Genomic DNA, 27700 nt, shown 5'->3' on the forward strand with positions numbered 1-27700 from the left:
CAGTTTTAGCTAGTACTTGAAAGAGAACAGGAAATATTTGGCATACCCATACCCACCATTATTCACTCACTCATAACCATGGCTTTAACTACTGCCAGAATTTCTAGGAGAGGTGCCTCATTTTCACTATCCATATTTTCAACCATCTACCAAAATGCCACAATTGGATTGTATCACAGACACATCAAGTCTCATGTATTAGGACTGAACCCTTAATTTTTTTCACAAACTTTTCAAATTCTTTCCTTTGGTCAGTGGCTTCATTATCTATCCACTACCTCAAATAGAAAACCCAGGTACTATCTTTGACTCCTCCTCTCTCTCTTCTAACATCTAATCAGTTATCGAGCCTATAGACTTCTAATTTATTCCCATCCTACTAACTCTATGACTATTCTGCTACTTTAGTCCTTCATGGGTTCTTGCCCAGACAATTCTGTTACCCTCCTGTCTGGCTTTCTTGCTTTCTTACCTTCCCCTATAAACTGGGATTTATTCATTCCACAAACATTTAAAGTGTTTACTGCTTCTTAGATTAAATAGGTAATGGGCCCACCTTGAAGAAATTCAGTCTAAAGAGGGAAACAGTGATGTAAACAAAAAAATTCAGCACAGTAGACAAATGTGATAATGTAGAAAGCAGAGTGGAAATGGAATGGAAACACCAAGTTTGGTGTGGTGGAAATGAGAAAGTGTTAGAAGCTTCCACAGAGGAAGTAAAACTTTAGCTAAATAATGGAGCTCTCCTCTCTTTGAACCACAGAAATCAAAAAAGGAGGTGAAGGAAGCAACCTGTGCTTGACACCTTTGAGAGACTTTATGTGACTCAGCCAACCAACACAACTGAAATGAATGGCATGAAAGAGAAAGCAGGCACCTAATCTGTAAGGACTCACAGTGTCCTGGTCTGTTATTTGGCCAGTATATGGCTGGAAGTTTATCTGCTGAAGTAAGAAACTCAAAAGAAAGTGTAGGTCTATGACGAATAATACATTTTAATTATGGATACCTTCACATAGCTGAATACTGATTCCAAGCATAGTGCCAAGCATCTTTATTATTTTATTTAATCTTCACAACAGTTTTATGTGGTAGAGTTGTGGTATTACCTTCATTTTGGAATTTGAAAACAAACACTGAATTTCAGGAATTAATGACTTGACCAGTTATACAGTTATTAAATCTCCTTTGCAAGCCTAAGTTGATATCTTTCTACCAAGTTATCCTGAGTTTGAGGTGGCTACAGGAATTCCACCTGGATGTATCCACAGGTTGGAATGAGAGGGACAGACAGGCAAAGACAGGCAAAGAGACTAGACTTGGAGGTTATCAGCTGTGGGCTTGGATAAGGGCTAAGACCTCTAAACAGGAAGAAGAGGATCTGGGGAACATTAACCTTAGTGGCACGAAAGGAAGAAAATAAACCAGCAAAGGAGTTTGAGAAGGAGCCCTCTGAGATTGTGAACCCTGAATAATGTCCTTCCTTGAATCTTTTTAAGAAGTTCCTAGTCCAAGAGTCAGCAGCTTAATAAAGAATCTCTGAGATCAGAAGGGGAATTCTGTTAAAGTTCAGCCTTTGTACTTGATTCCTTCAGTTCCTTAAGGACCAAAGGACAACCTGAAACCTGCAAGGAGGCTTCACTATCTACGAAGGTAAGCAACTAGAAAATTTTTAAAGCAGATCAAGAACTCCTCCTCTAGTGCCACCAAAGGAGCTGTCGATCAGAGGTTACTGCAGGAAGGACCAATACCTCTTGGGAAAAGATCCTAACAGCTGGCGGACTAAGTCCGAAGGCAAAAAGGCGCTTCAACAAGGAAGGCCGGGAACTTCTCAGGCTCCACTCGGGTCACCGGACCCTCCACCTCACTGCGGCCCCCTCCATACCCTTCTAGCCTCTCCCCTCAGGCCCACGACCCTTCTCAGGCAGTCACCAACCCCTCCTCTTCACCTCCTCCTCCAGGCGAGGCCATGCGTCACGGGGGCGGGGCTTGCGTCACGGAGGCGGGGCTAGACCTAGCTCGCGCCAGGCCTCACCCCCGCGCGCTGAGGCCCACGCCCCTTGTGGCCAAAAAGAGGAGGGCTCGGCTGGTGAGGGGTACCGGGTTGCCTCATTCTCCGTGGAAACATACCTCCGCCACCGAATCCTCGCCTCTTTCCAAGACCCTCTCCTGCCACCTAGGTGAACGCAGGGAGGCGAAGCCGGGCGTGTGGGGCGCCATGAAGGGCCGCCGCCTCACGGGATCGGAGGCAGAGAGGCTGGCCGGCTGAGGGTCTGTGCTGGGCCGAGGCATGTGGAGCCCCGGAGGGAGCCTTCTCCAGACGCTGCCCCGGCTCCTGCAGCACGCCACTCTTCCGGGCCACGCCGAACTGCCGCCCCGCTGGGCCCAGCAGCTGGCGGCGAGCAGGGACAACTCAGCTGACAGCCTCCCCCGTGGAGGCGGGGCGAGTGCGGCGGCGGCGGCAGTAGCGGCGGCGGCGGCCTCCGGGGCCCTGCTCGGCGCCTGTCTGGAGCGCCACGGTCAGCCTGCGGCTTCAGAGCTGCCGGCGCCGGGCGGGGCCTTGGCTGGCAGCCCCGGGAGTGGCAGCGGGGGCGGCGTGGTGGTCGGCGTGGCTGAGGTGAGAAACTGGCGCTGCTGCTGCCTCGGCAGCACCTGTTGGTGCCGGAGCCTGGTGCTGGTCTGCGTGCTGGCCGCGCTGTGCTTCGCTTCCCTGGCCCTGGTCCGCCGCTACCTGCAGCACCTTCTGCTCTGGGTAGAGACCCTCGATTCGCTGCTTGGAGTCCTTCTCTTCGTCGTGGGTTTCATCGTGGTCTCGTTCCCCTGCGGCTGGGGCTACATCGTGCTCAACGTGGCCGCGGGCTACCTGTACGGCTTCGTGCTGGGAATGGGACTGATGGTGGTGGGCGTCCTCATCGGCACCTTTATCGCCCATGTGGTCTGCAAGAGGCTGCTCACCGCCTGGGTGGCCGCTAGGATCCAGAGCAGCGAGAAGTTGAGTGCAGTTATTCGCGTCGTGGAGGGAGGAAGCGGGCTGAAAGTGGTGGCACTGGCCAGACTGACTCCCATACCTTTTGGGCTTCAGAATGCAGTGTTCTCGGTAAGTGGTATCCCGCTGGTCCAGCTCTCTCCAAGTTTGTATTTGAAGGATTTTGTGACGGCCCTGGGAGGGCGCTCCATCCGATGAATGCCAGCAGGGAAGTCACATTGACAACAGGAGTTAAAATTACTTTCTGTCGTACCTTGAGAACTCTCAAACAAATAATGCAAATTTAAGTCAGGCCTTCAGTGGGAGATTTGGTAGAGAAAAAACGACTCCTCTTTGGCATATGAGTTTGATTAAAAATGAAGGGTTAAAAAACTATGGGGATTGGTGAATGGAAATATCCGCTTTAAACATTTGTCAGCTGTCAGGGAGTAAAGGCATCACATCCCTAGCTTTCTCTCTCAACCTGCTTAAATGCCTCCAAGGGCTTTGACTCAAGTTTTTAACAATAGAAGGCTGAAGAAAGTCTTTAAACCATGTAAGGTGTGATTACAGACTCCATGTTTTGGAATTTACTAAAATTTTTAATAGGCCTTTTTTAAAAATTTTGTTTTAATACAGTATATTGGGGGAAAGTCTCCTGTTTATCTTTCTTTGGAGGAACTTAATTTTGAAACAAAATAGGACAGATAACCTTTTTCCCAGTGAGAATATATTTTTTTCTTTTCACACACCTCTTACACTGTTTTTTGCCTTATATGCATATGTTCTGCTTATCCAATTTAGATTTTTCTGGGTAATGTACATGTCATTGCAAGGTGATTGAAGAATAGAAACATTGCTAGTGAGGAAATCATCCCCATTGGAAGAAAGGAATCCAGTATTTAAAACTTAGTGTCTTAAGAACAAATTATTAACTCTATTTGCCCTCTTTTTTGCTCTCCTCTTTTCTAAGGTTAAGAGGTTGAACTAGTTACTGAGTTCCTCAAATTCAATGGTTCCAAAGTACAAAGAGTTCTTTTAGAGATTCCCAGCAACTCACCCTTTAGCTGCACCTAAAGAAAACTCTGTAAGAAGTGAAGAGATTTAGCACTCAAAACAATAGGAATCAATGTATTTTTTATTGTGTTAGTGATTCTGACACCTTGTTTTGTTTCAAAAATACTAGTCTCTGGAAACTTTCTCATTTTGTGTTGTTTCAAAAGTAAATTGTTAGTCTCTAGAAACTTTTCCCATTTTGTTTTGTATCAAGAGTTCTACTCAACCTACCTGTCTGTGATGAAATTAAGATCTTTCCTTTTTTATTCTTTTCTTTTAAATGGCTTTTGCAAATTTCATGTTGATTCTAGCCAACAGCAAAAATGACTGTAGAGTGAGGCTTGTGGAGGCTTGGAAATAGATAAGGAGTTTTCTGTACAGATAAAGTTTGGTGTTCACAGGTAGTTTTGTTTGTTCTCTGCCTTAAATTTTCACCTTTTCACAACCTCCTATAAACATCTGCTTTGACCCAATTAAGTATCCTAAGGCATTGAAAGAGTATTGGAACTAAGAAACCTGAAAGTTTCATTCTTTAGTTTGCTTCTCTCTCCGGTATAGTTTATTTCCTTGTGTATTTTCTTATGCACCTATTATGTGCCTACTGTCCTAGGCTCTTATCACATATTATTTCTAATCTTTAAACTAATGTGGCAGAAGATGATTATGAATATATTATACACTGTTGTCTAATAGTCTGGAACACAGTGCTAGTGGTCTGGAATTCTGCTGTCCCCAGAGAATCTGTTGACCTTGGTCAGGTTGCTTATCCTCTCTGTGCTTCATTTTCTTTCTTTCTTTCTTTTTTTTTTGTCTTTTTGTCTTTTTAGGGCCGCACCCATAGCATATGGAGTTTCCCAGGCTAGGGGACTAATCAGAGCTACAGCCACCAGCCTACACCACAGCCACAACTCCAGATCTGAGCCTCGCCTGCGGCAATGCTGGATCCTTAATCCACTGAGTGAGGCCAGGGATCGAACCTCCAACCTCATGGATTCGTTTCCACTTGGCCACGACGGGAACTCCTCATTTTCTTATTTGCAAAATAGGAAAAGTAATGGTATCTACTTCGTAAAATTATTGAGATGATTACATAAAATAAATACATACAACTGAGCCTAGATTAACAAATACATGTTGACTTTTGTCATCTTACCTGATGTTATTACCTAGGGTCACCTAGGTACTAAATAAATGGTAGTCAAACTTTGCACTATGATTTGAAGATGGTCTCAAACCATGGATCTGTTTCGTCATTGTATATTTAGAACCTAGTGTAGTCCTGGGTGTGTAATGTAGATTCATTATACGTTTATTTATTAACATTAAAATAGGTTTTTAAAAATAATTCCAAACAGGAGTTCCCGTCGTGGCTCAGTGGTTAACGAATCTGACTAGGAACCATGAGGTTGCGGGTTTGATCCCTGGCCTTGCTCAGTGGGTTAGGGATCTGGTGTTGCCGTGAGCTGTGGTGTAGGTCGAAGACACAGCTTGGATCCCACGTTGCTGTGACTGTGACGTAAGCCAGTGGCTACAGCTCCAATTAGACAGACTCCTAGCCCGGGAACCTCCATGTGCTGCGGGAGCTGCCCTAGAAAAGGCAAAAAGCCAAAAAGCCAAAAAAAAAAAAAAAAAAAGAACAAAAATAATCTCAAACATAATTAAACATGTGAATGAGAAGTTTTACTTTGTGCTTGGAAATAATTTAAGGCAATTATGTAATTGAAACCAAATGTGACAAGGGGCAGTTCTCAATTTGGCCTTGTGAGATCAAGAGAAAAGGAAAAAAAGAAAAATGACCTCATGAAATAGGTATTATTGGCATAGTTTTACTGAGGAAGAAATGGAGGCTCAACCGTCCAGGAGTTTGTTCAGGATCACCCCCCTACCAAATGGTGGATCTGATGTTTAAACCCCAAATTGGCTTGAAAAAGTGCATCGTACTGTTTGAAATTCTCACTCTTCACCATAAGCAGGGTGGGTTGTGGAGCAAGTCTATTACATCTTGTTCATTTCTATAATTAACTATCTGCTTAGTAGCTCTTTCAATTACTGAAATCAGTTACTGAATTCACCCAGGGTATGTGAATTAAAAGAAAGTTTAGCTTAGCTGATTTCTGTTTTAGCCTAACTTTCCTTTCTGCCTTCTAGAACTTCATTCTACCTTTACCTTCTCTGCCCTCATACCTGTCTGGCTACCCACAGCTGCCCCCTTTCCAGGCCATAATTCTTTTGTTTTCTTCTTCCCTTCCTATCTTTTAAATTATACCCCTCCCCCCTTCCCATTCCAGTTAAAACTTAAGTGCCCACAACTGACTGATCTTTCATCAATGCCCATGATTAAAAAAATGTATCTGGGACTCTCTCAAAGAGGAAGTGAGGTATAGTGATCATGAGAGGTGCAAGCTTTGGAAATAGTCCTTGGTTGGTCCATGCTGAGTTATGAGGCTTAAATAAGCTAATGCACTGAAGGCATTGAGTATTTGTCTACATACTCAATTCTCAAAAATTGTCAGCAGTTACTGTTATTAGTGGTGGAGGTAGGAGTATTTACATTTTAGAGGCAGGAGCAGATTGTAAAAGGTGAATATATGGAAAAAAGAAAGGGGCTCTTCCTTACTTCCTATCTGTTCTTAACTGTTATTTCTTTCTTTCTCCCACATGTGCTGAAAAGGGATAAGCAAACTGACACTCCACTTTTGAAACTCTTGAAATGGAAAATAAGTACATAATACTTTTAGTATCAATTCTTAGGTCATAAGAAATATAATTTCCCAAGTACATATTTTAATTTTTTTTACCACTTTTAAAGATGGACTCATTGTTTCTGCTAGGTAGTGAAGTTTTTTTTCTTCCCCCTAGTGTTTTTGATGTAGTCCGTATCTGTAAGTATTACTGTACATTAAGACAGATGTCTAGACTTGCAGTCTGTCTAGAGTGTGTATTTCTTACTGCTTCACTCAGGATAGGTTAAATTATGCTTTAGTAGTAACCCCCAAACCTCAATGAGTTAAAAAGCAACAATTTGTGTAGGTTTGTTTACATACATGACACAGATCCAGGTTCTGTTTGATTTGAGAAACTGGTGGGGAGTCTATGTTTCATGTCATTTTTACTCTGGGATTCAAGCTGACAGAACCACAATCTTTCACTAGGTTTCTGTGACATGGTGAATTGCACACTGGTTTTTAAAGCCTTCACCTGGAATTAATCTTACTTTATAGTAGCCTGAACAAGATATATGGCCAGAGCTAACGTCAAACAGAAAATGTATATGCCAGGAAAAAGAGAAAACTGCAGTGTTTTGTAGCAGTCTTCATGACTCTTCCGTATGGATTCTGCCTCATGAACCCTTTGTTTCAGTCCACTGCCACTATCCTGGTTCAGGCCTCCCTTTTGGTCTCCTTCGTTATAGGCATGGATTTTCAGTTTTTTCCTCTCTCCAGAAAGATCTTTCTAGAATGCACATCTGATCTTGGTACTCTGTGGGAAACCCTCAAGTGGGTTTCTTTTCCCTCAAGATATTCCACACCCTTATGGCTTACCTCTATACCCTCTCCCCTGTCATTTCACAATTACTAAGTTCCCTTTGATATATTAACTTACTTCATCCTCAGCATTCTAAGAGGTAGACATCATTATTTCTGATTCAAACATAGCAAATCTTGTCTGTAGCTTCGAACTTCAAGATTTTCTTTTTGTTGAGAAAGTCGAAAACTGTAAACGTTCATAAGAATAACATCCCGTTCTGTATTTAGTAAGCAAGCATTCTTGTAAGGTCTTTTGTAAGATGCACCCTTGAAGACATCTGGACTTCTACAGTTTAATGTTACCTCCTGTGAAATGTCACTTTTTTTTTTTTTTTTTTTGTCTTTTTTTGTCTTTTTTAGGGCTGTACTCTCGGCATATGGAGGTTCCCAGGCTAGGGGTCTAATCAGAGCTGTAGCTGCCAGCCTACGCTACAGCCATAGCAACTCGGGATCCGAGCCATGCCTTTGACCTACACCATAGCTCACAGCAACACCACATCCTTAACCCACCGAGTGAGGCCAAGGGATCGAACCCAAACCTCATGGTTCCTAGTCAGACTTGATAACCGCTGAGCCATGATGGGAACTCCCTGAAATGTCAACTTTAATCCAAAAAATATTACACGATAATTGGTTGTTATTGGTGTTTGCAACTTGCAAAGTGATGTGATTGTGTTGTCGTTCTATAGGAGATCCTAAAAATGATTCTATTTTCTCTTTTTAATTTGATTCTAGAAAAACTTCTCAAATAATTCCATATGGGAAATTTTGTTTCCATCATGATTAAATCTATGAAACCTCAAATAAAAATATAGGAGTTCCCATCGTGGTGCAGTGGAAGCGAATCCGTCTAGGAACCATGAGGTTGCAGGTTCAATCCCTGGCCTCGCTTAGTGGGTTGGGGATCCAGCATTGCCATGAGCTGTGGTGTAGTCTGCAGACATGGCTCAGATCTGGCGTTGCTGTGGCTCTGGCATAGGCCGGAGGAGGCTACAGCTCTGATTCGACGTCCTAGCCTGGGAACTTACATATGCCGCAGGTGAGGTCCTAAAAAAAAAGAAAGAAAGAAAAGTAAAAAATTAATAAATAATATAAAACATAGCATGGAAGATCCTCTTATTCATGTTGTTTGCCACTTTATAGTTTGCAGAGCAGATTTACATGCATAATGTCCCTTAATCATCACAACAGTCCTTTGAGGAGGTATCAGTGATTAAGAAGCAGAGTTATATAGAGGACAAAATATCACACACTCAAAATCAGACTTGGTTCTAACATTTACTTTGACATCTTGAGCTGCTCTTTTGAGCCATACTTTATGTTGTAAAATGTGTAGTGAAGTCTGTTGTAAAATGTGTAGTATACCTGTTGCATAGCTGTGATAAAATTTGTAGCTTGCTCATCACTTACTATTTCTGTCTCCATTTTCTGCATTCCAAAATGAGGACATTGAGGAGTTCCCGTCGTGGCGCAGTGGTTAACGAATCCGACTAGGAACCATGAGGTTGCGGTTCGGTCCCTGCCCTTGCTCAGTGGGTTAACGATCCGGCGTTGCTGTGAGCTGTGGTGTAGGTTGCAGACGTGGCTCGGATCCCGCATTGCTGTGGCTCTGGTGTAGGCCGGTGGCTACAGCTCCGATTCAACCCCTAGCCTGGGAACTTCCATATGCCGCGGGAGCGGCCCAAGAAATAGCAACAACAACAATAACAAAAAAGACAAAAAGACAAAAAAAAAAAAAAAAAAAAAAATGAGGACATTGAAACTTGGAGGTTTTTTTTGTTTGTCTGTTTTTTGTAATTTAACCATTATTTACATTGTACTTACTATGTGCCAGAAACAGTTCTTCTAATCTGTACACAGTACTTATTTAATGCTCATATAAACTCTAATCCTCATCTTAAGCTGAGGCAGTTGAGGAACATACAGTTAGTAACTGTATGTTACTTAGTCAGTACAGTTAGTATGTTAGTATGTATGTTAGTAAATTAATTTAGCTAAGATTCTGTTGTTGGTCTGCAAAGTGCTGAGTTTCTCAGAGATATCCAGGTTTTAGTTGCAGAGCGCTTGCCCTGGAGGGCTTCCCATATCAAATATTATGGAGGACCTCCCATCCATCAGGCACTGGGCAAGGTTCTGTACAATTCAGTTAGACATCATCCCAGGACTTTAGAACAGGGGTCAGCAAACTGTGGCTATGGGCCCACTGTCTGATTTTGCATGGCACATAAACTAAAAATGTTTTTTACATTTTTAAATGTAAGGTTTAGATATGTTGACAGATGTCATGCCACCTCAGGCCACATCCTTAGACCTCAGTACTACTAAGTATAACCGGCCATTACCTCTTCCAAACTGTGTTCTCCTCTTTGTGCCTTTTCAGTTATCTCACCAGCGTCTGTGATTTTTATATGTCATATATGGGCTTAAAATTCACAAAGCTATATCTCTAGTCTGTTGTATTTTAGTAACAAATACAGTATATCTTATTAACCCTTCCTAGATAAAAAATTTCTTTAGAAGCAGTCTTGATAAAACAGATTTTAGCAGTATTTGTTTCTTCTGTCTACAAAGTTTTTTGTAAAAACTTTGAAAATTATAAGTACAAAGAAGAAAAAGTCATTAACATTTTTGTGTTTATTTTTCTAATCTTTGCATTTATTAATGCATGTGTTTTCCTTTTATATCATTGTGAGTGAATGTTTTAAGTGATTTTTACAACTTTTTACTGAATGAACATTTTGTTCATTAAGTATACTGCAAAATAAAATGACTACACAGTCAGCTGTGATTTTCTGTCTCTATCTTTATTCGTGCTTAGAGCTGGGCCTTATATGTAGAAGGTATTTGATAAATTTTTGTTGAAGGAGTAAAAGTAATAAACCTATAGGTTATCATAGCTCTATAAAGAAGATCTTTTTAATTTATGTGTCAGAAGATGCATGCAGTGAGGTATTTTTTTCCCCCCTGAGAAGAAGTTTCAGTGTGTGAGTGTGTGTATTAATCATATTTTCAAATGGAACTGTGACTCCTAAAATATTTAGGAACAATTAAAAGCAGTTCCTAATGTAGGGGTATTGAACCAATGGAAAAGTCTCTATATGTGAAGATGCCTTCTGAATTGTAGACAGATTTATTGACCTAACTATCTATGTCAGTAGAAGCCTCTCCTATGGTGCCATTTCCAGCTGTTAGAGGGGTGTCTCAGAGCCCTTGTTTTGCTTTTGGTGTTTTGTTTGTTTGTTTTTTTTTCTTTCACCCAGTAGCAAGACTTTCCTCAGTACTTTCAGAGTAGCTGCCTAACTCTGAAAGGGTCTAAGCCTTGATATCAGGTTGACCTCAGAGGTTACTAGAAATGCTTTTAGTGTTCATTCAGTATTCATTCACTCAACAAGTAACTGGAAGATACCTACTCTGCCTATTGCTGTTCTAGATGCTAGAAATAGAATAGCAGTGAATAAAACAAAGTCCAGCCCAGGAGCTTGCAGTCTAGTGCAAGGAGCTTGTAATCTAGTGGAGAAAGCATTCTGGTATATCAAGGCATATGTTTCACTGATAATGAATTTCATTTAAAACATTTTTCTCCTTCTCCTTCTCTGGGAAGGAGTTTTTGGTTTCTGAAGAGCCAATTACAAATGACTTTGCATGCTATGCTAGCCTGTTTATAAACTGGTGAATATTTTAAGTTTCCACATTTATAAAGAAAACAGTTTTAATGTTGATACAGTCAGCATCCAGTCAACATGTATTTAGCACCTAATGCCTGTAGTAGGCATCATACTAAAAAAGATTAGAAACACAATGAAGAACAAGACAGATGTGTCTCTTCCTTTACAAATTTATAGTCTGAGAAAGAGATTAAAGGCAAACATGGTATAACCTTAGATTACTCTCTAGCATGAAGAGGATAGATGGGAAATACAGAGAACCTGAAAGCAGTTCTTAATGCAGACTTGGGAGCTTGGGAAAGATTTCTTATAGAAATGGTTGACTGAGTAGTGAAAGACCATTTGGGATTTTGCCCAAATAAAAGGAGTGGGAGGGAGAGTAGGAGTGTCCTTGCCAGAAGCAACAATGTATGCGGGCCCAGAAAGGAAAGAGCAAGGAGTGTTCTAAGTAAAAGAATTTTGATGTTACTGGAACATAGTGTGACATGAAGCATGAGACAGTCAGAGGCCAAGTCATGAAGCACTTTGCCTGTTGAAGAACCTAAACTGCATTCTGAAGGCTGTAATAAAGAGTTTAAGTAGGATTAGAGTTGCATTTTTAAAAGACTGCTACAAAATTTAGGATAGGTTGTGAGTGGTGGTAGGCCTAGAGTGTCAGGACAAGGGAGAAGGAAACTGAATAGGAATAGGAACAGATGGTGAGTAGATTTCTTAGATGTTTAGAACATAAAATCCTTAAGACAGTGTACATGATTTTGGATATGGGAGAATGAGGGAAGAGTGAGTTGTGTGACTGACTGTGAAAATGTCTAGCTAAGGCAACTGAGATTGGGAACATGGAAAGAAGTTTTTGGGGAAGGGAAGAGGATGGGCAGTTAATGTTTTTCATTAAACCAGGTTTTAAAGTTTCATATTTATGGAGGTAAAAACTAAATTATTATAGGAATTCATTATTTTTGTGTGTAATACTACTAAATATATATTTTAATTAGAATTTACTTAATATTAACTTTGTCAATAAACAGCATTGCTATTACATAAACCAAGAAACACAACTATACAGGAAGGTATAATTTGCCAAAACTAATATAGATTCTCAGAGCTGTGGATAAAATTTGCATTCTTCTGTACACAGATCATCTTTGCGTTCTTCTTTGGAGTTCCCTTTGTGGCTCAGCGGGTTAAGAAGCCGACATAGGGTCCATGAGTATGTAGGTTCAATCCCTGGCCTCTCTTAGTGGGTTAAGGATCCTACATTTCAGTGAGCTGCTGCATAAGTTGTAGATGTGGCTCAGATCTGGCATTGCTATGTCTGTGGTATAGGCTGGCAGCTGCAGTTCTCATTAGACCCCTAGCCTGGGAACTTCCTTATGCCACAGGTGCGGCCCTAAGAAGAAAGAAAAAATAAATAAATTAATTAAAGCCTGTAAATTGTTTTGTAAACAACTGTAAACTGAGAAAGTAGAGGAGCTGAAGGTCAGGTTGCTGGCAAAGCTGTGCTTTGTGCTGTTCTGAGGATAGCGGCCTCAGGTTCAAGCAGCATCCCTTGGAATATAGTGATGTTCTACATTAACTCATACTAACCCAGGCAAGTGAATTACATTTACAAGTAAACACAGAACCTCTGGAACTGAGAATGTCTTTACTTCCACGGTGCTTTAAGAGTTTTAAAAGCATGGGAGAATGGCAATCAGGTAGCATTCACCATCCCTGAAGCTCACTGAAATATTTCTAATAATAGAAACTAACTAGCAGGTCAATGTTTACATCCTAGGTTGAGATTTCTAGGAGTCTTTGGAGTAGGAGAACAATCGTGAGCCAAGATCCCAGCTTATTATAGGCAGGAATTCCAGTGGGAATATTCTAGGCTCACATTGAATATCTTTTTGCTAAGTAGGACAAGGAAACAGATTTTTTTAAAAGTCGGTGGGAAAAGAAGGTTGGATGGGTCTCTTTGTGAGGACAGGTATTCTAAATTAACTATGTTTGTCAAAGACTGGAACTAGATGCAGGTTCTAAATAGCATCTTGGCTTATAGGAAATGCTATATTACAATAATTTAAGACCTATTTATCTTTAATAAACTTAGTTGTAAAACTCTGTGTGCATGTGTGTATTATTGTGATGTTCCATTTGTTAAATAATTTGACACTCCAGCAAAACAGTTTGCAGTGATTAACTGAAATTAGTTTTTCGCTTTGTTTAGCCATGCAGCTTTTCATAAAAACTGTATATAAATTATAACACTTGGCTTTTCCATAAGATGAAGTTTGGTCATGAAAGGTTTGATAAACTTTGATTTATGCTTTGGACAAAGGTCTTGTTAAAGAGTTGAGTGGCTGGGTTGTTTCAGATTTATGATATCTGTTCTTAAAATAGCCATTTGGATATTATTGATGTCACCCATGAATGTCAATTATGTGTTCTAATTAGAGAAACTTCATTACATCTAAAGATTACTGACTAAAGCTTCGCATTCTGACATTTTGGAACTTAAATATTTATTTAAAAATAATTTCCATAACATATAATGCTATTCTTAGCTGTAATATATGATTTGCTTTCATTGTATTTACTTATGTTATACATTTGATATGTTTAATCTAAAGAAAGTTTTAAGTGCTCCAAACTAACAGAGGAATCTTCCTAAAATCTAGCCTCATTCACTTCATTCTTTAATTAGACTCCCCAGAGCTTTTCTACTGAGTACAAACTAGTTTCCCTTTCACCCAAGGGCCCTAACAAGTATCACTGCAAATACTTGTCCTGTCTTTGTTTTACAGGATTCACTTGCCCTGTAATAAACAATCAAAGCTGTACTGCTAGCTTTACTTGTACATCCTGTATGTTCCCTGCCACACTGTCCTTGTTCATTCTCTTCCTTACCTTCCTCATCTCACCTATCTTTACCTCCCAAACCTGTATTTAGCTTTTGGAGTCCAATTGAAAGTCCTCTTTTCCCACAAAGTTGCCCTTTGGCCCCCACCCCTACAGAGATTTTAATCCCTATTTACTCTTTCATACTTTCTTTGTGGCCCTTCTCAAGGCTCCCTTTCTGCCTGTTTCTGAGTTAGTTGGTGTGTACTTTCAGTGTGTAACTTCTTCAAGATAGAAGTTTTGTTTTATTGTCTCTCTCTTGCAGACACCTACCAGAGCATATCATATTGCATGGAGCAGTTATTGAGTCAGTAATTGTTTGGGTGAATCGTTAACAACCAGTTACTGCAATATTCTTTCCAAACCAGCAGTGGTACATCTCCAGTTAATCATCTATGAATAGAGATGATGTAGCTTTACTGAAAATATGATTTACATGATTATTAGGTTAGATTATAAAGAGTAACTTACAGCTGATTAAAATACCAGATTTTAAAGTTAGTAAAATAAAATTTAATAAAGTGGCCGCTAGCTTTCTTATATACTAGTAATACCCAGATGAGGGTATGGAAGAGTTATTCTCAAATTAATAGCAGTAGCAACAACTACAGTATAAAATGCTTAGAAATAAACTAATAGAAATGCCTGGGAGTTCTCATCATGGCTCAGTGGTTATCAAGTCTGACTAGGAACCATGAGGTTGAGGGTTCAATCCCTGGCCTTGCTCAGTGGGTTAAGGATCCGGCGTTGCAGTGATCTGTGGTGTGGGTCGCAGATGCGGCTTGGATCCTGCATTGCTGTGGCTCTGGCTTAGGCTGGCAGCTACAGCTCCGATTGGACCCCTAGCCTGGGAACCTCCATGTGCCGTGGGTGCATCCCTAGAAAAGACCAAAAAAAAAAAAAAAAAAAAAAAAAGAAAAATGCCTGATATATGTGAATAAAATGACCACATTTTAGTAAGACGTGGAAGATTTTTAAGTAATTATAAAAACATTTCTGGATAAGGATACAGAGTATTATGGAGATTTCAGTTTGACTTACACTAATTTATAAATTTACCTTAATCCCAATATAATGTTTTCTCAATTTTGTTTGTTTGTTTCTTGCTTTTTTTAGGGCCATACCCATGGCATATGGAGGTTCCCAGGCTGGGGTCAAATCAGAGCTACAGCTGCTGGCCTACGCCACAGCCACAGCAATGCAGGATCTGAGCCCTGTCTGTGACCAACACTACAGCTCATGGCAACACCAGATCCTTAACCCACTGAGCTAGGCCAGGGATTGAACCCCCAACCTTATGGTTCCTAGTCGGATTCGTTAAGCACTTAGCCATGACAGGAACACCAACATTTTTTTTTAAATGAGCAAATGAATAAATAAAGCTATAAAGGAATTCAAATAGAAAAGTGTATATCTAAAAGTAATCTAAATATAAATTAAAATAGTATATAATCTATGTGTATATAGATTGATAATGATGAAACATCATTTTTACTGCTATTAAACTAAGATTGAAATTTAAAACTTAAAAGTTGTTGAGACTGTGATTAAGTGGACACACTTATACATAACTCACTGATAAGTGTGTAAATCAGTGTGAACATTTTGGGAAAACAGTTTTTACTGCTTGATCCAGTAATTCCATTCCTAATGATCTATCCTAAAATAATGGAGTTGCATATGCTGTTAGTCATTTCTTGCTGTGTAACAGAATACTCCAAAACTGAGTGACTTAATAAACATATTAGCTCAGTTTCTGTGAGTCAGGAATTCCTGCGCAGTATAGCTAGGTGCCTCTAGTTCAGGTTTTTTCACAATATTGCAAACAAAAAGTTGACCAGAGTTGCATCATGTTAAGGTACAACTTGGGGAGAATCTGCTTTCAGGCTCACTCAGGTGGCTATTGGAAGGTCTCAGGTTTTTACTAGCAATTTGCTGAAGACATCAGTTTCTTGCTATACGGACCTCTCCCTAGAGCTGTTACAACGTGGTAACTTACCTTCTTGAGTCCCCTTCTTTTGTAACCTAATCTCGGAAGTAACACTCATCACTTATGCTGTAGTCTATTTGCTAGCAGAAAGCACTAGGTCCATCCCATGCTCTAGGGAAGAGGATCACACAAGAGCATGAATACTGGGAGATGGATTTAATTGAGAATATTTTAGACACTGTCTCTCACACAGGTTAATATACAAAGGTTTTCATCATAGGTTTACAAAAATTTATAATAGCAAAGACAAAAACAAAAAACAAACATATACAAGAAGGAAGGAATTTAAATGTTCCGCAGTTGAAGAATGGTTACGTTGTGCTACATCCACACAGTGGTAGTTTAATTGTGTAATAATAATTTCTGCCTTTTTGAGTGTCAGTCATGTGCTAGGCATTTGCTAAGATATTTACAAATATTTCTGATCCTAACAACAACCATGTAAGATAGTGGTTATTATCCTCATTTTATGGGTGAAAAAAATTAATGCTCAGAGACTCAGCACTGAAATGTCATTCTAGAGTTACCTGGCTTCAAAGCCCAGTGATCACACTGCTATTTAAGTATGCTTATGAAGAATATTTAATGACATGCCGAAGACTTACAAAATTATTACAAAATTATTTTTACAAAGCAATCCTTGTGTGTACACATTTTATTTACATGTAAGAAAAAAAATAGTCACAGATTTTATCTTTCAATAGCAGAATAATATTAAAATTTTTCTTTAAACTTTCATTCTAAATCTTCTACATTTTATATGTATTCCATTTGTAATCATTTTTAAAAACCAGAATGCTTTGAAAAGTTCAGTTCCCTCTACTCTGAAGGGAAGACTGCTAGCAAGACTTGTACACAGTTTTATGTGAAATTGAAATTTTACTTGGTGATGAATCATTTCATTTCATCTGCTCTTCTAGATTACTGATCTCTCCTTACCCAACTATCTGATGGCATCTTCAATTGGACTGCTTCCTACACAGCTCCTGAATTCTTATTTGGGTACCACCCTGCGGACCATGGAAGATGTCATTGCAGAACAGAGTGTTAGTGGATATTTTGTTTTTTGTTTACAGGTGAGTTTAAGGCCAACGGTTGTCTTTTTTTTTTAGTTTCCTTTTTGTATGACATTACCGACTTAAATCTAACAAATTTCATTGAAAATAAGACAGTTTTTTTCCTTTTTATATCTTTTCTTGTTCTTTCACTACAGCTTCATATTTTGACAACATTTACGCTTTGAATTGTGTGGATATGTGGAAATATATAGAACTGACTTGACACTTATTGAAAATTCTCGTAAACACAAAAAAGGGAATGACAAAAATAGGGTTCTTTTGCAGTGACTTTTTTCATCAAGTATTCTGAGTTTGTATAAAGTGTTATTAATACTGTGTTTCTAAAGTTGTTTTTTCATTTTTTAAAGTTTTATTGACGTATAATTGATTTACAATGTTACGATAATTTCTACTGTACTACCAAGTGATTCAGTTATACATGTACACACATCTATTCTTATTCTCTAAAGATAATTTTAATGAGATTTAGTGAGGCTGGATTTTTATCTTAATTTATGTTCAAATTTTGAAGTTATTGAACTCTTGATATTTTTAGGTTGTTATACTGGCAATGTAAATTTTTTTGTAGTACAATTTGATGTAAACAAAAATTGTTTTTAGAAAATACTGCTTTTGAGGGGAGTTCCCGTCGTGGTGCAGTGGTTAACGAATCCGCCTAGGAACCATGAGCTTGAGGGTTCGATCCCTGCCTTGCTCAGTGGGTTAAGGACCCAGCGTTGCCATGAGCTGTGGTGTAGGTTGCAGATGCAGCTCGGATCCTGCGTTGCTGTGGCTCTGGCTGGCGTAGGCCGGCGGCCACAGCTCCGATTCGACCCCTAGCCTGGGAACCTCCATATGCCGTGGGAGTGGCCCTAGAAAAGACAAGAAAATATTGCTTTTGAAAAATAAAAATGTATTCGATTATATGTCCAAATAATATTTGTATAATAGATTATTACTGCCATGCAAATTATAGTATAGTTTAGGGTACATACAATTCCATATAAGAAGTTGATGAAAGGAAAATCTTGCTGTGTAGGCAAATTTATTCAGTACCTCAAAACAAAGTTTAAAATGTTAAAAATTCATTTGCTTCATTTCATTCCTGAGATTTACCGAAATATAAAATAACCATAATTTTTGATGATTTAGTAAGATGATGATGATAGCTGACATTTTTTGACTACTTTATATGCCATATGTTTAAGCTCATTTAATGCCTACCAAAACCTTTGTGGGCATTTACTTTTATTATCTACCAGTTATGAACCAGTTATGTACATTCAACTGTGCATTCAGTGATGTTACATTGGTAGCATGAAATTGGTCAAGATGGGGGTATTTACAATTATGGAAAATGGCAAATGCTCTAAATCAAGCCTCCCACCTCTGACCCCTAAAAGCTAGATTATCAGTACACTATCAAACAGTAAATTGTCTAACATCCGAGCTGCAAGGGGTAGGATCAGGATTTGAACAAAGTCACTTGGTGTTAGAGACCATGCTTGTGAACCACAGACTATTGTCCACTGAGCAGTTAATGATATTGAGATAGATGACTTAAAAATTATTGGTCCATTGACTTTTAAGTTTAATTTATACTGCTTTTGAATATATTGTATCATATTACAAATTTACTGTTTGTTAGTGATATTATTCTAAAGTTTTTGAGGTACTATATTATATTAAATACTATGTTAAATAAAGCCAGAGTTGATTTTCTTTTTGCTTATGTAGTACGAGTTTAGTAAAGTAAGCCTAGGAATATTTGCATTAAACTATAAATAAAGCTTGTCAATAAAAGGTCTTACTTTAACAAAAATTTTGCAATATTTTTGATATTCAGTAAGTCGGTTTTAATTTTTCTTTACTATTTTTTCTTCAGAGCTACATTTTTTTAAGTTAACCTGAGTTTAGATTTAGAGTTTTTATTATAGTTGGTTTATTTTTATTAGTGTAGCATGCTAATCATATATTAAACTTTCCATTATTATGTAGTATCTACATTAATAATTTATGTTTATAATCATTCCAAGGTACTCTAAGATTCTGATTTACACTACATCCCCAGATAGGTTTTTTAGTGTATTTAAGTGTATTTTTTCCTAGTTTCCGGAAAACAATTTGAAACATTTTTTTCCCGACATTGTAATTAGAATTCCTTATTATTAGTAACTTTATATTTCTACACATCTTAGTAAATTACTCAGTTATAATTAATGGAATTATAATAGAACAAAATAGTTGATAGATTTTCAGTGGTGCTTCCTAAAATATGGGATTTTCTTTTTTGTAACAATTTCTTACCCCTTTGCTTGAGTTGACAAAACTCTATTTAGGATACAAAATGGGGAAAAAGGCAAATGTTTATTAGCCCAAATATTTACAAAAAATAATCACTATAACAGCAACAAAAAAAGTGAAGGCATATTGGTGCCTTAACTTGATATATTGATAGTTTAATTTGTGTCAGGGAGGATTTAATTTAGCGTACAAAAGGTATACAGGAGAATAAATAAGAAAGGTAAAAAGTCATCTTGGGATAATTAGCATAGACAAAAAAGGATGATGCATAGGTTAAACTTAGTAGAGTAATATCATGAAGTTCTCTTATTTGTTAGAAATGAGCCACAAAATTGCCTCCTATTATAACTACCTAAAGAGAATCTACAGTGTCCATAAAATTAAAGCAATACCAGATAGATTTTCAGAGGAAGGCACAACTATTTCTTGTACTGAAATCCAGGTTAGACTCCATTGTTTGTCAATTCAGTTAATCTTTTCCGTGCTCTGTATTTTTGTGTGTACTCATCAGCCAAAAACCCATTCCCAGATAAGTCCAAATTTTGATTTGCTTTGCACCTGCTCTTTTGGGGAAGCAGATTGATGATATTTAATTCATGCTCAGAAACCTTCAGCTGATTTCTCACCACTGTCCTATAGTCTCTTTCCTTTGTCTTCCCATTCTGCCATTTTCCTCAGTGACTGTTTCAAACTTATCTTCACTGTCCTCACAATTTTCTCTTCCTCCCCACTTCCCTCTTCATTCTCAACAGATTACTTCACTTGCCTAACAGAAAAATCAAAAGCCTTCAAATGAGAAACCTCTCATTTTCTACTAAGAAATATAACCTTCTTGTGTTCTGCTTGTATTCTTAGATTGCTTTCAGTTACCAATGGAAGAAATCCCTTTCTGTATGCTTTCTTGTATTAAGCTTGTCCTTCTATTTGTATTTGATTCTTTCGTTTTAATAGGGAAACTTTTAAAAAGTTTTTTGGTATTGTTTTGTTTGCTACTTCACTGAGCTATTAGAAAGAGTCAGTAGAAATTGCCAGGTCTTGGGATCCAGAAAGGCCTGTGGGGAAAATCCCACATCAAGATGCAGCCAGTTGACCCTTTTCGGGAATTGGAAAAACTTTTTCACTGGTTCTAAACTTATTTTCTGTGGCCTTGCCAAATCCTTCCATCGTACTTTCATTGCTAACCTTCTCTAAATCAGGTACATTTTCCTGTTCTCATTTTAGCATCCTAAGACTTTTTAAAAACGTTTTCTTTTTTTTTTTTTTTTTTAATTTTATGCCTGTACCCATGGCATATGGAAGTTCTCTGGCCAGGGATGAAATCCAAGCCACAACTTCAGCCTACACCACAGATGCTGCAACACCAGATCCTTTAACCCACACCTCTGCAGCAAACCAAGCCTGGTTTGCTGCAGTCAGGTTTTTTTTTTTTTTTTTTTTTGTCTTTTTGTCTTTTGTTGTTGTTGTTGTTGTTGTTGCTATTTCTTGGGCCGCTCCCGCGGCATATGGAGGTTCCCAGGCTAGGGGTTGAATCGGAGCTGTAGCCACCGGCCTACGCCAGAGCCACAGCAACGCGGGATCCAAGCCGCGTCTGCAACCTACACCACAGCTCACGGCAACGCCGGATCGTTAACCCACTGAGCAAGGGCAGGGACGAACCCGCAACCCCATGGTTCCCAGTCGGATTCGTTAACCACTGCGCCACGACGGGAACTCCTGCAGTCAGGTTTTTAACCCATTGCACCATGGCGGAACTCCTAAAAACACTTTCTTCTTTGATATCACTATCTTGATCTTCTCCCCTGTTTGCCTGGCTCACTTATCATCACCACCTCCTTTTTTCACCCTTAAATTAGTTTTCCTTAAGATTCTAGTGTGAACTTTCTAGTCTCACTCTGAAAACTTTTCTTCTTGACCAATACAATTTCAGTGGTGGCTGTTATCATGTTTATTGTAAGAACTCCCTAATACACATCTTCAGCTCAGCCTTCATTCCATACCTTTAGATCCATTCACTTAATTGCTTTGGATATCGAGTAGGCACCTCAAATTCAAGCAGTACTTAGCATCTTACCACACCCTCCCCCAGTTAGTTAACCTTTTTTCCTTCTTTTTACATGGTATCATCATCTATATAGTATCAAACGTAGAGTATTCAATAAGTATATCTTGTGTTTTTAAGAGAGCTAACGTGTTGGAGATCAAACACAAGGTTTAAAGGCCTATGGCTAAAATAACTAATTTGCTTGGAATTGTGTTGAGTAATAGGTACTCACTTAATGGTATTCTCTTGTACAAGTTCCAGGTTCCCCTCTCTACTCAATGTATCTCCCCCCAGTATGCTGCCCTTCCCCCACCACCCTCAACAGTTGTATCTAGAATACTTCCCTCATAAAAGTATTAAAATTTTACATAGGCTTAATTGAAGCAGTATTGTATTTTAAGATCACTGGTTAGAGCAGCCTTTGAAAGCTTGCTCAGACATTAAATGACTCCTACTGAGACTATTTGCTCCAAACTCTAAAGAACTGCTTTACAAATAAACTTTGGAATACCACTTAGAAGATATAGATTACTTAATCATTCTGCTGAATTGTATGGAGAATGTTTAAGCACAGAAGGATCCCAACTTTTTGGACAGTGGGAGAAGCCATGAGGTTTAAAGGTATTTAACCTAAATAAAATCATTAGTGAGTAGCTAAAACAAGACTAGAACCTGATTTTCAGCTTGACGCTTTTTCTAGTTGACTGGCATTTTTTTCCTTCATCATCTTTTGTTTTTGTTTTTCCCCAAGAATAGACAGTTACATGTTCCCAATCGCTTATTAATCTCTTTTGAAACTTAATAGCACTTCATTATTTAAAAGTTTTTCTTCATATTCTTAATTTTGCTGCACCAAGTAGTTCATTTGCAGATGGCAGTGCTTCCCTCTAAGTGGGCTTAAAAATACTTATGGATATTTATAGTTCTGCACAGAAATAATACTACATTAATAATATTAATAAAAGTTTAGCCAGCTTTACATCTACTGTAGAAATTTTCTTTATTCCTTGAGGAAGCTTTTTGGTACAAAGAAGGACGCTTGACATGTGTCAAGCAAATATCATTTATATAGAGTAAAAGGATGTATGCTTGCCTTATGGTTACTTGATATCATATAATGGTTATTAGCCCTATAGATTTTGGCCCTCCACACCAAGCAGCCAAGGAAAAAATAAATGACAACGTGATAAACTATTTAAAAATTTTACTTGACTGTATTTGAGAAGCATCCTGTTTGAAACATTTCTAAACCAGATATTTATTGGATTTATTTCTCCTTTTTTATATGAAAATATTGTTAACTGCAATGTTTTATTTTTATTCACAGATTATTATAAGTATAGGCCTCATGTTTTATGTAGTTCATCGAGCTCAAGTGGAATTGAATGCAGCTATTGTTGCTTGTGAGATGGAACTGAAAACCTCTCTGGTTAAAGGCAATCAACCAGATATCAGTGGCTCTTCACTCTACAACAAGAGGACCCTAACATTTTCTGGAGGTGGAATCAATATTGTATGATACTAATAAATTTATGATTGTCAAGAGCCTAATGTGCTGTCCAAGTTCTAGTGGTCCCCTCACTAATGGGCAGACACAGGTTCTAATTGTATTACAGCACACACACACAAAAAAACTGACTAGTTTTTAAATTGCACATTTTTTTTAAAGCAAAAATAATTTTCTGAATATTAAATGTAAATATAGTTGCAATTTTGGCTGCACCTTTTTATCATTCATTATGCCCATAACGGCCTATAGATCTGCACTTTAGTTAATTTTTCCCATTGTTTTCTTTCTGGGTACTTATGAACAGAGAAACAATAATCCAAATATTTTTCTGCTTAGTGTCTTTATTTATAAAGCCCATGAATAGTTGTATGCATCTTTCCTATTTATAAAGATGAGTAATAGTATGCAATTTTAAATGTGTAATATTATCAGATATTCTTTGCTTCGTTAGTCTTTCCAGAAAGGATGTATAGTCTTTTTTGCTTTTTTTCAATTATTTTAGGTGGGACCACTTTGTTTCCCTTTTCCTTAATAGTTTAGAAAATAGACATGAACTTTTGTTGAAATGTATTTTTTGCAAGGACCATATTGTTGCAGGGCCATTTACACCTATACACACAGCTTAAATCCTACATTGTGGGACTGAAGTGCTCTTAAGATAACTTTTTTAGTTTCACTGTGTAATATGCAAAGCAAAAGGGAAATTATTTAATAGGTGGTGGCTCAAATTAGAACTTACGTTCTAATTTTATTACATTGGCTTTACCCTCCTTAGGTCTCTCATCAAAGGGCTGTCCTATTGCAGTCTTACTAAAAATATTACTAAATTAAACTTCTTTTTTTAATGTTCATAATTAGGCTTTGAAATAAAGATATTATCCTTTAAAGTGGTGGACTTACCATCATTGAACATGTCACTTGGGTGGCCTTGTTTAATCAAAATGCCTTTTTAAAAAAATCAAGCTTTAAAATCATGTTTTTAATTACCTTGAAGTACATATATATTTGTGTCATAGTCTTCAGCTTTAAAACTGTAAGTATAATGTTAATGTCCAAATTTGTATTATTTGCCCTACTATAGAGTAGGTTTATTTTGGTTTTTTGATACTTGTTTTTCTCTGATAAGACTCAGGAATTCTGAAATGTGAAACTAAGTCCTCAATTCTTTATTCTGTAGCATGAATTGAGTATATTTATTAATAGCACTTATGTATATAAAAGATAATAATTAGGTATATGATTCATATGGCATATTATTGTTCATTTATCACCTTATATTTTTAAATAGTTTCATTGTGATCTTAATGATTAGTTTTTTTATAACAGAGATTATAGATATGAATGCAGATTTTCTGGTATCTCTTTTTTAGCTATGAAGATACCATCTTATCAGAGACCTTCCATTTGCCTATTCATTAGGATAAAAATCTTTGCTCTGATTTACTATAGTGTGAAAGAATTATTTGGAAGCTGATTAGTCAAGTCTTATGCTAAAGATGCATTTGATCATTTTCATGTGTAAACATGTTGCCTTATTGCAGTTATAATTGTTTTCCTTTCCTTCATAATGCCTAAGTTTTCTTAACTTTGAGTAACAGTGAAGTTCATTTATATATGTCCATACCAAGAAAACCTCAGTGCAAATGATCTGATAGGCGCCTGGGTCTATAGCCCTACAAATCTTTCCTTCTTTTATTAGTAGAAAAATATATATAGTATTGGAATGTTCTTATTCTTTTCTAAATCCTAATTACTTGTTTAATTATTTTAAGATGATTTTAAGTATACCAATGATCAGTACATTTGATTTATTATTTTTGCCTAACATGACAATATTTCTCTTGTGCTTCTTGTTTGTCGGTTAGATTTGTTAATGAAATCATTAAGATCACCACTTTCATACACTTTTGTTACACTTCACGTATTTCGAAGTGCATTTATTTTACTTAGCATTTTGTAACTTGAATAACTTTACCAAATGAATTCCTTTTGGTAGTTTGTAATGAGTTCTTCCAACTGTTGCATTTTGCTTGGTACTTTACATCTGTAAAGGTGAAAGAGAAGTAATTTTTCTGTATTATGCCAACGTAATTTTATGTAATAAAATCATCCATTTTTACTTAAAATAGTATGGATTTGCTACTTCTGAAATACTGCAGTTTTCCTTTTTGGCATCATTTCCAGCCTCCAAGTAAACTGCAGTCCCTTATAGTTATGTTGTTTGATAGCTGCACTTGGTTGCTGGGTTTTTAGGTGTGCTGTCTATAAATTGTACAAAGCATTACCATGCCTTACGCACTCCATCTTTAATGCTGCATCCCAGATTTTTGGCAGCCACAGATTTCTACAAGCATCTTTTATGTTGCAAAATTACTGCTTCCATTCATAAAGTATATATTTATAAAAGAAAATGTTTTGGACTTCACAGACCATTTAAGTGCAGTTTAAAGTTGCTTTGTTTTTTAAAAGTATACAATATACTGAATCTCAAATCTGATTAAAGGTGTATTCTATTTTTATTTGGGGGGGCTTTTTCTTATTTTCCACATTTTCTGGTTTATATGATTTAGTTAATTTTTTTGCCAAGTTTTGTCATGTAATTTTTTTAAACAGCAGCACCTCCTTTTAAAAACATGTTCATGGTAATTTATTAGTGCTTTCTTGTTTATTTGCATTTGACCATCTGATTTGTTAAATAACTTGAAATCTGTACTCTGGTTTGTAAAAATAATAGAACTAGATCTTTGTCATCAGAATGTGTATTTTGAGTTTATGTTCAGAATTGACATTGTAGGTCTATTCAGAGTCAGCAATACTCACCTTTTGTGCATTTGTAAGTCCAACTGCAGGACTTTCTAAGAAGAGTCCCCTGCTAGGGTCAAGTATATGACTATAAAACGTTTCCCTCTTTGAGAAGCTATTAAGTTCAGTATCTACTATTATTTACCATTGCTGTAACTGACCTAAGTGGTGGAGCTACAAGCATGTCATAGCATTTCTGTGTTTGTTAATGCACGATGATGATTATAACTGTTCTTGGGAAAGGTACTATGGTTTGCATATGTCAGTATTTGTGGGACTTTCTTTAGAATGATGAAAGTTGCTAGGTATGTGCTAGGTTGATGCAGGTAATCCTTAGGCTCACAGTAAATCCATGCTATTCAAAACCAGTCTATATTTGGAGATAAAAAGATAGGTTTAATGAGGACCTCAGGAACAATGGAATTTTGTTTCAGACACAGGCCACTCAGTGTACCAGAATGATGGTCAGAATAACATTGTCTGGTTTTTAAATTGGACATTGCTCATTTCTGTTATAATTTACTGTTCAGGATTTCATTTTTTTTTTTTTAAAGGTCATGTCTTTAAGCTGAAAAGCCTTTAAAGAAGGAAGTGGAATCACGTATTTAACAGGATATTTAAAACTAAGGAGTTCTAATTACTTCACATATATTGAATATAAGTTGTTAACCAATTCTACAACTAAACAATAACTTGGTACTTCTGATTTGCAAAGTGATTGCTGCAGAATATTTTCTAAGGTAGCTGAAAATTTAAAATAGATAATCAGTATAATCTCTTGATAACTGGTATCTCAGATCACTTGTATATCTGAGAAAATAAAAGATTATGTTTTATTTTTGTCCTCTCTTCTTTTTCTTTCCCTCTCTAATCTAATGGATATGGAGATATGTGCCAGAGGAGGGGGCTATTCAGGAGGAAAGGAGAACATGCTCCTAAATCCAGGAATGCTGGTAATTGACCCTCAGTGCAGGTTGTTATAGTTATAGCAGAGGCCCTGTCTTTCTGTGAAAGACATCAGAAATTCTGGTGTCTTATGTTGGAACTTGATCTTCCATGTGTTTTTTTCTAACACCCTAAAGTTATGGCTACTTATTTGTTACTTATTTGTCCCAGGTTAGAGTAATGTTTATGATGCCTTTCATAATATTGAAAGACTTTTACCAATCTAATTTTTTCTTGATTTCTATCCCGTTTCCATAACTGTTTCCTGGAGAGCCCATTCCAGTTGCCATAAAGCTTTCATCTTAGTACTTAGAAAAACACTTGTCCTTGTTTATTTGTAGCAGATCACATACTGTTGCCTGTCTATTTTTTCTAGACATTTTAGGTGAAAATGGTTTGCTAGAACACAAAGTAGGCCAAAGAGGGGACATCGCATGCTGCATACTGCTTTCAACTGGGGTATCGCAGTGGAAAACTCATTGGATAAACTCATTGGAATGTTGGCAGTGTGTGTGTTCATTACCCAAGACTGTATAGTACTTTCTTCCATACTTACCCCCCTTGGTTGAGGGTATCTATCAGCACTCAGAATGTGGGGGAAACGTATGTTAATAATATTGTGAGTTAAATATTGAACAATTTTAGGGAAAACTTTATATTGTGATAGTGTTAAAATAAGGTACATGTGTATAGTAAATTTATATTTAATCATCTTGTCGTGTTTCAACAAAGTTTCTTACACTGATTGATATTACTGTCTTAAAAATATCTAATATTTTATAGGGTAATCTACTGGTTGAAATGCTATTTTTAATAGCAAAATATTCTCAAAGTTAAATAGAAAAGAGTCAGCAAAATATGCACTGAACCAAAAAAAGAATAATTTGAAAATTGCGAAGTTTTTTTGTTTTGTTTGCCTTTTCTAGGGCCGCTTCCTGTGGCATATGGAGATTCCCAGGC

At 37.5% G+C, this 27700-nt stretch overlaps 1 protein-coding gene across 1 annotated transcript; it reads left to right on the forward strand.

Annotated features, from left to right (window-relative positions):
* On the forward strand, positions 2052-27451 carry TMEM64 (transmembrane protein 64). The gene is made up of 3 exons (XM_021089135.1): positions 2052-3097; positions 17001-17156; positions 22811-27451. The coding sequence occupies exons 1-3, from the start codon at positions 2291-2293 to the stop codon at positions 23000-23002; spliced, it is 1155 nt and encodes a 384-aa protein (XP_020944794.1). The 5' UTR covers positions 2052-2290; the 3' UTR covers positions 23003-27451.

Source organism: Sus scrofa, chromosome 4, assembly GCF_000003025.6.
Source record: "Sus scrofa isolate TJ Tabasco breed Duroc chromosome 4, Sscrofa11.1, whole genome shotgun sequence".
In the NCBI taxonomy this organism is placed as follows: Eukaryota; Metazoa; Chordata; class Mammalia; order Artiodactyla; family Suidae; genus Sus; species Sus scrofa.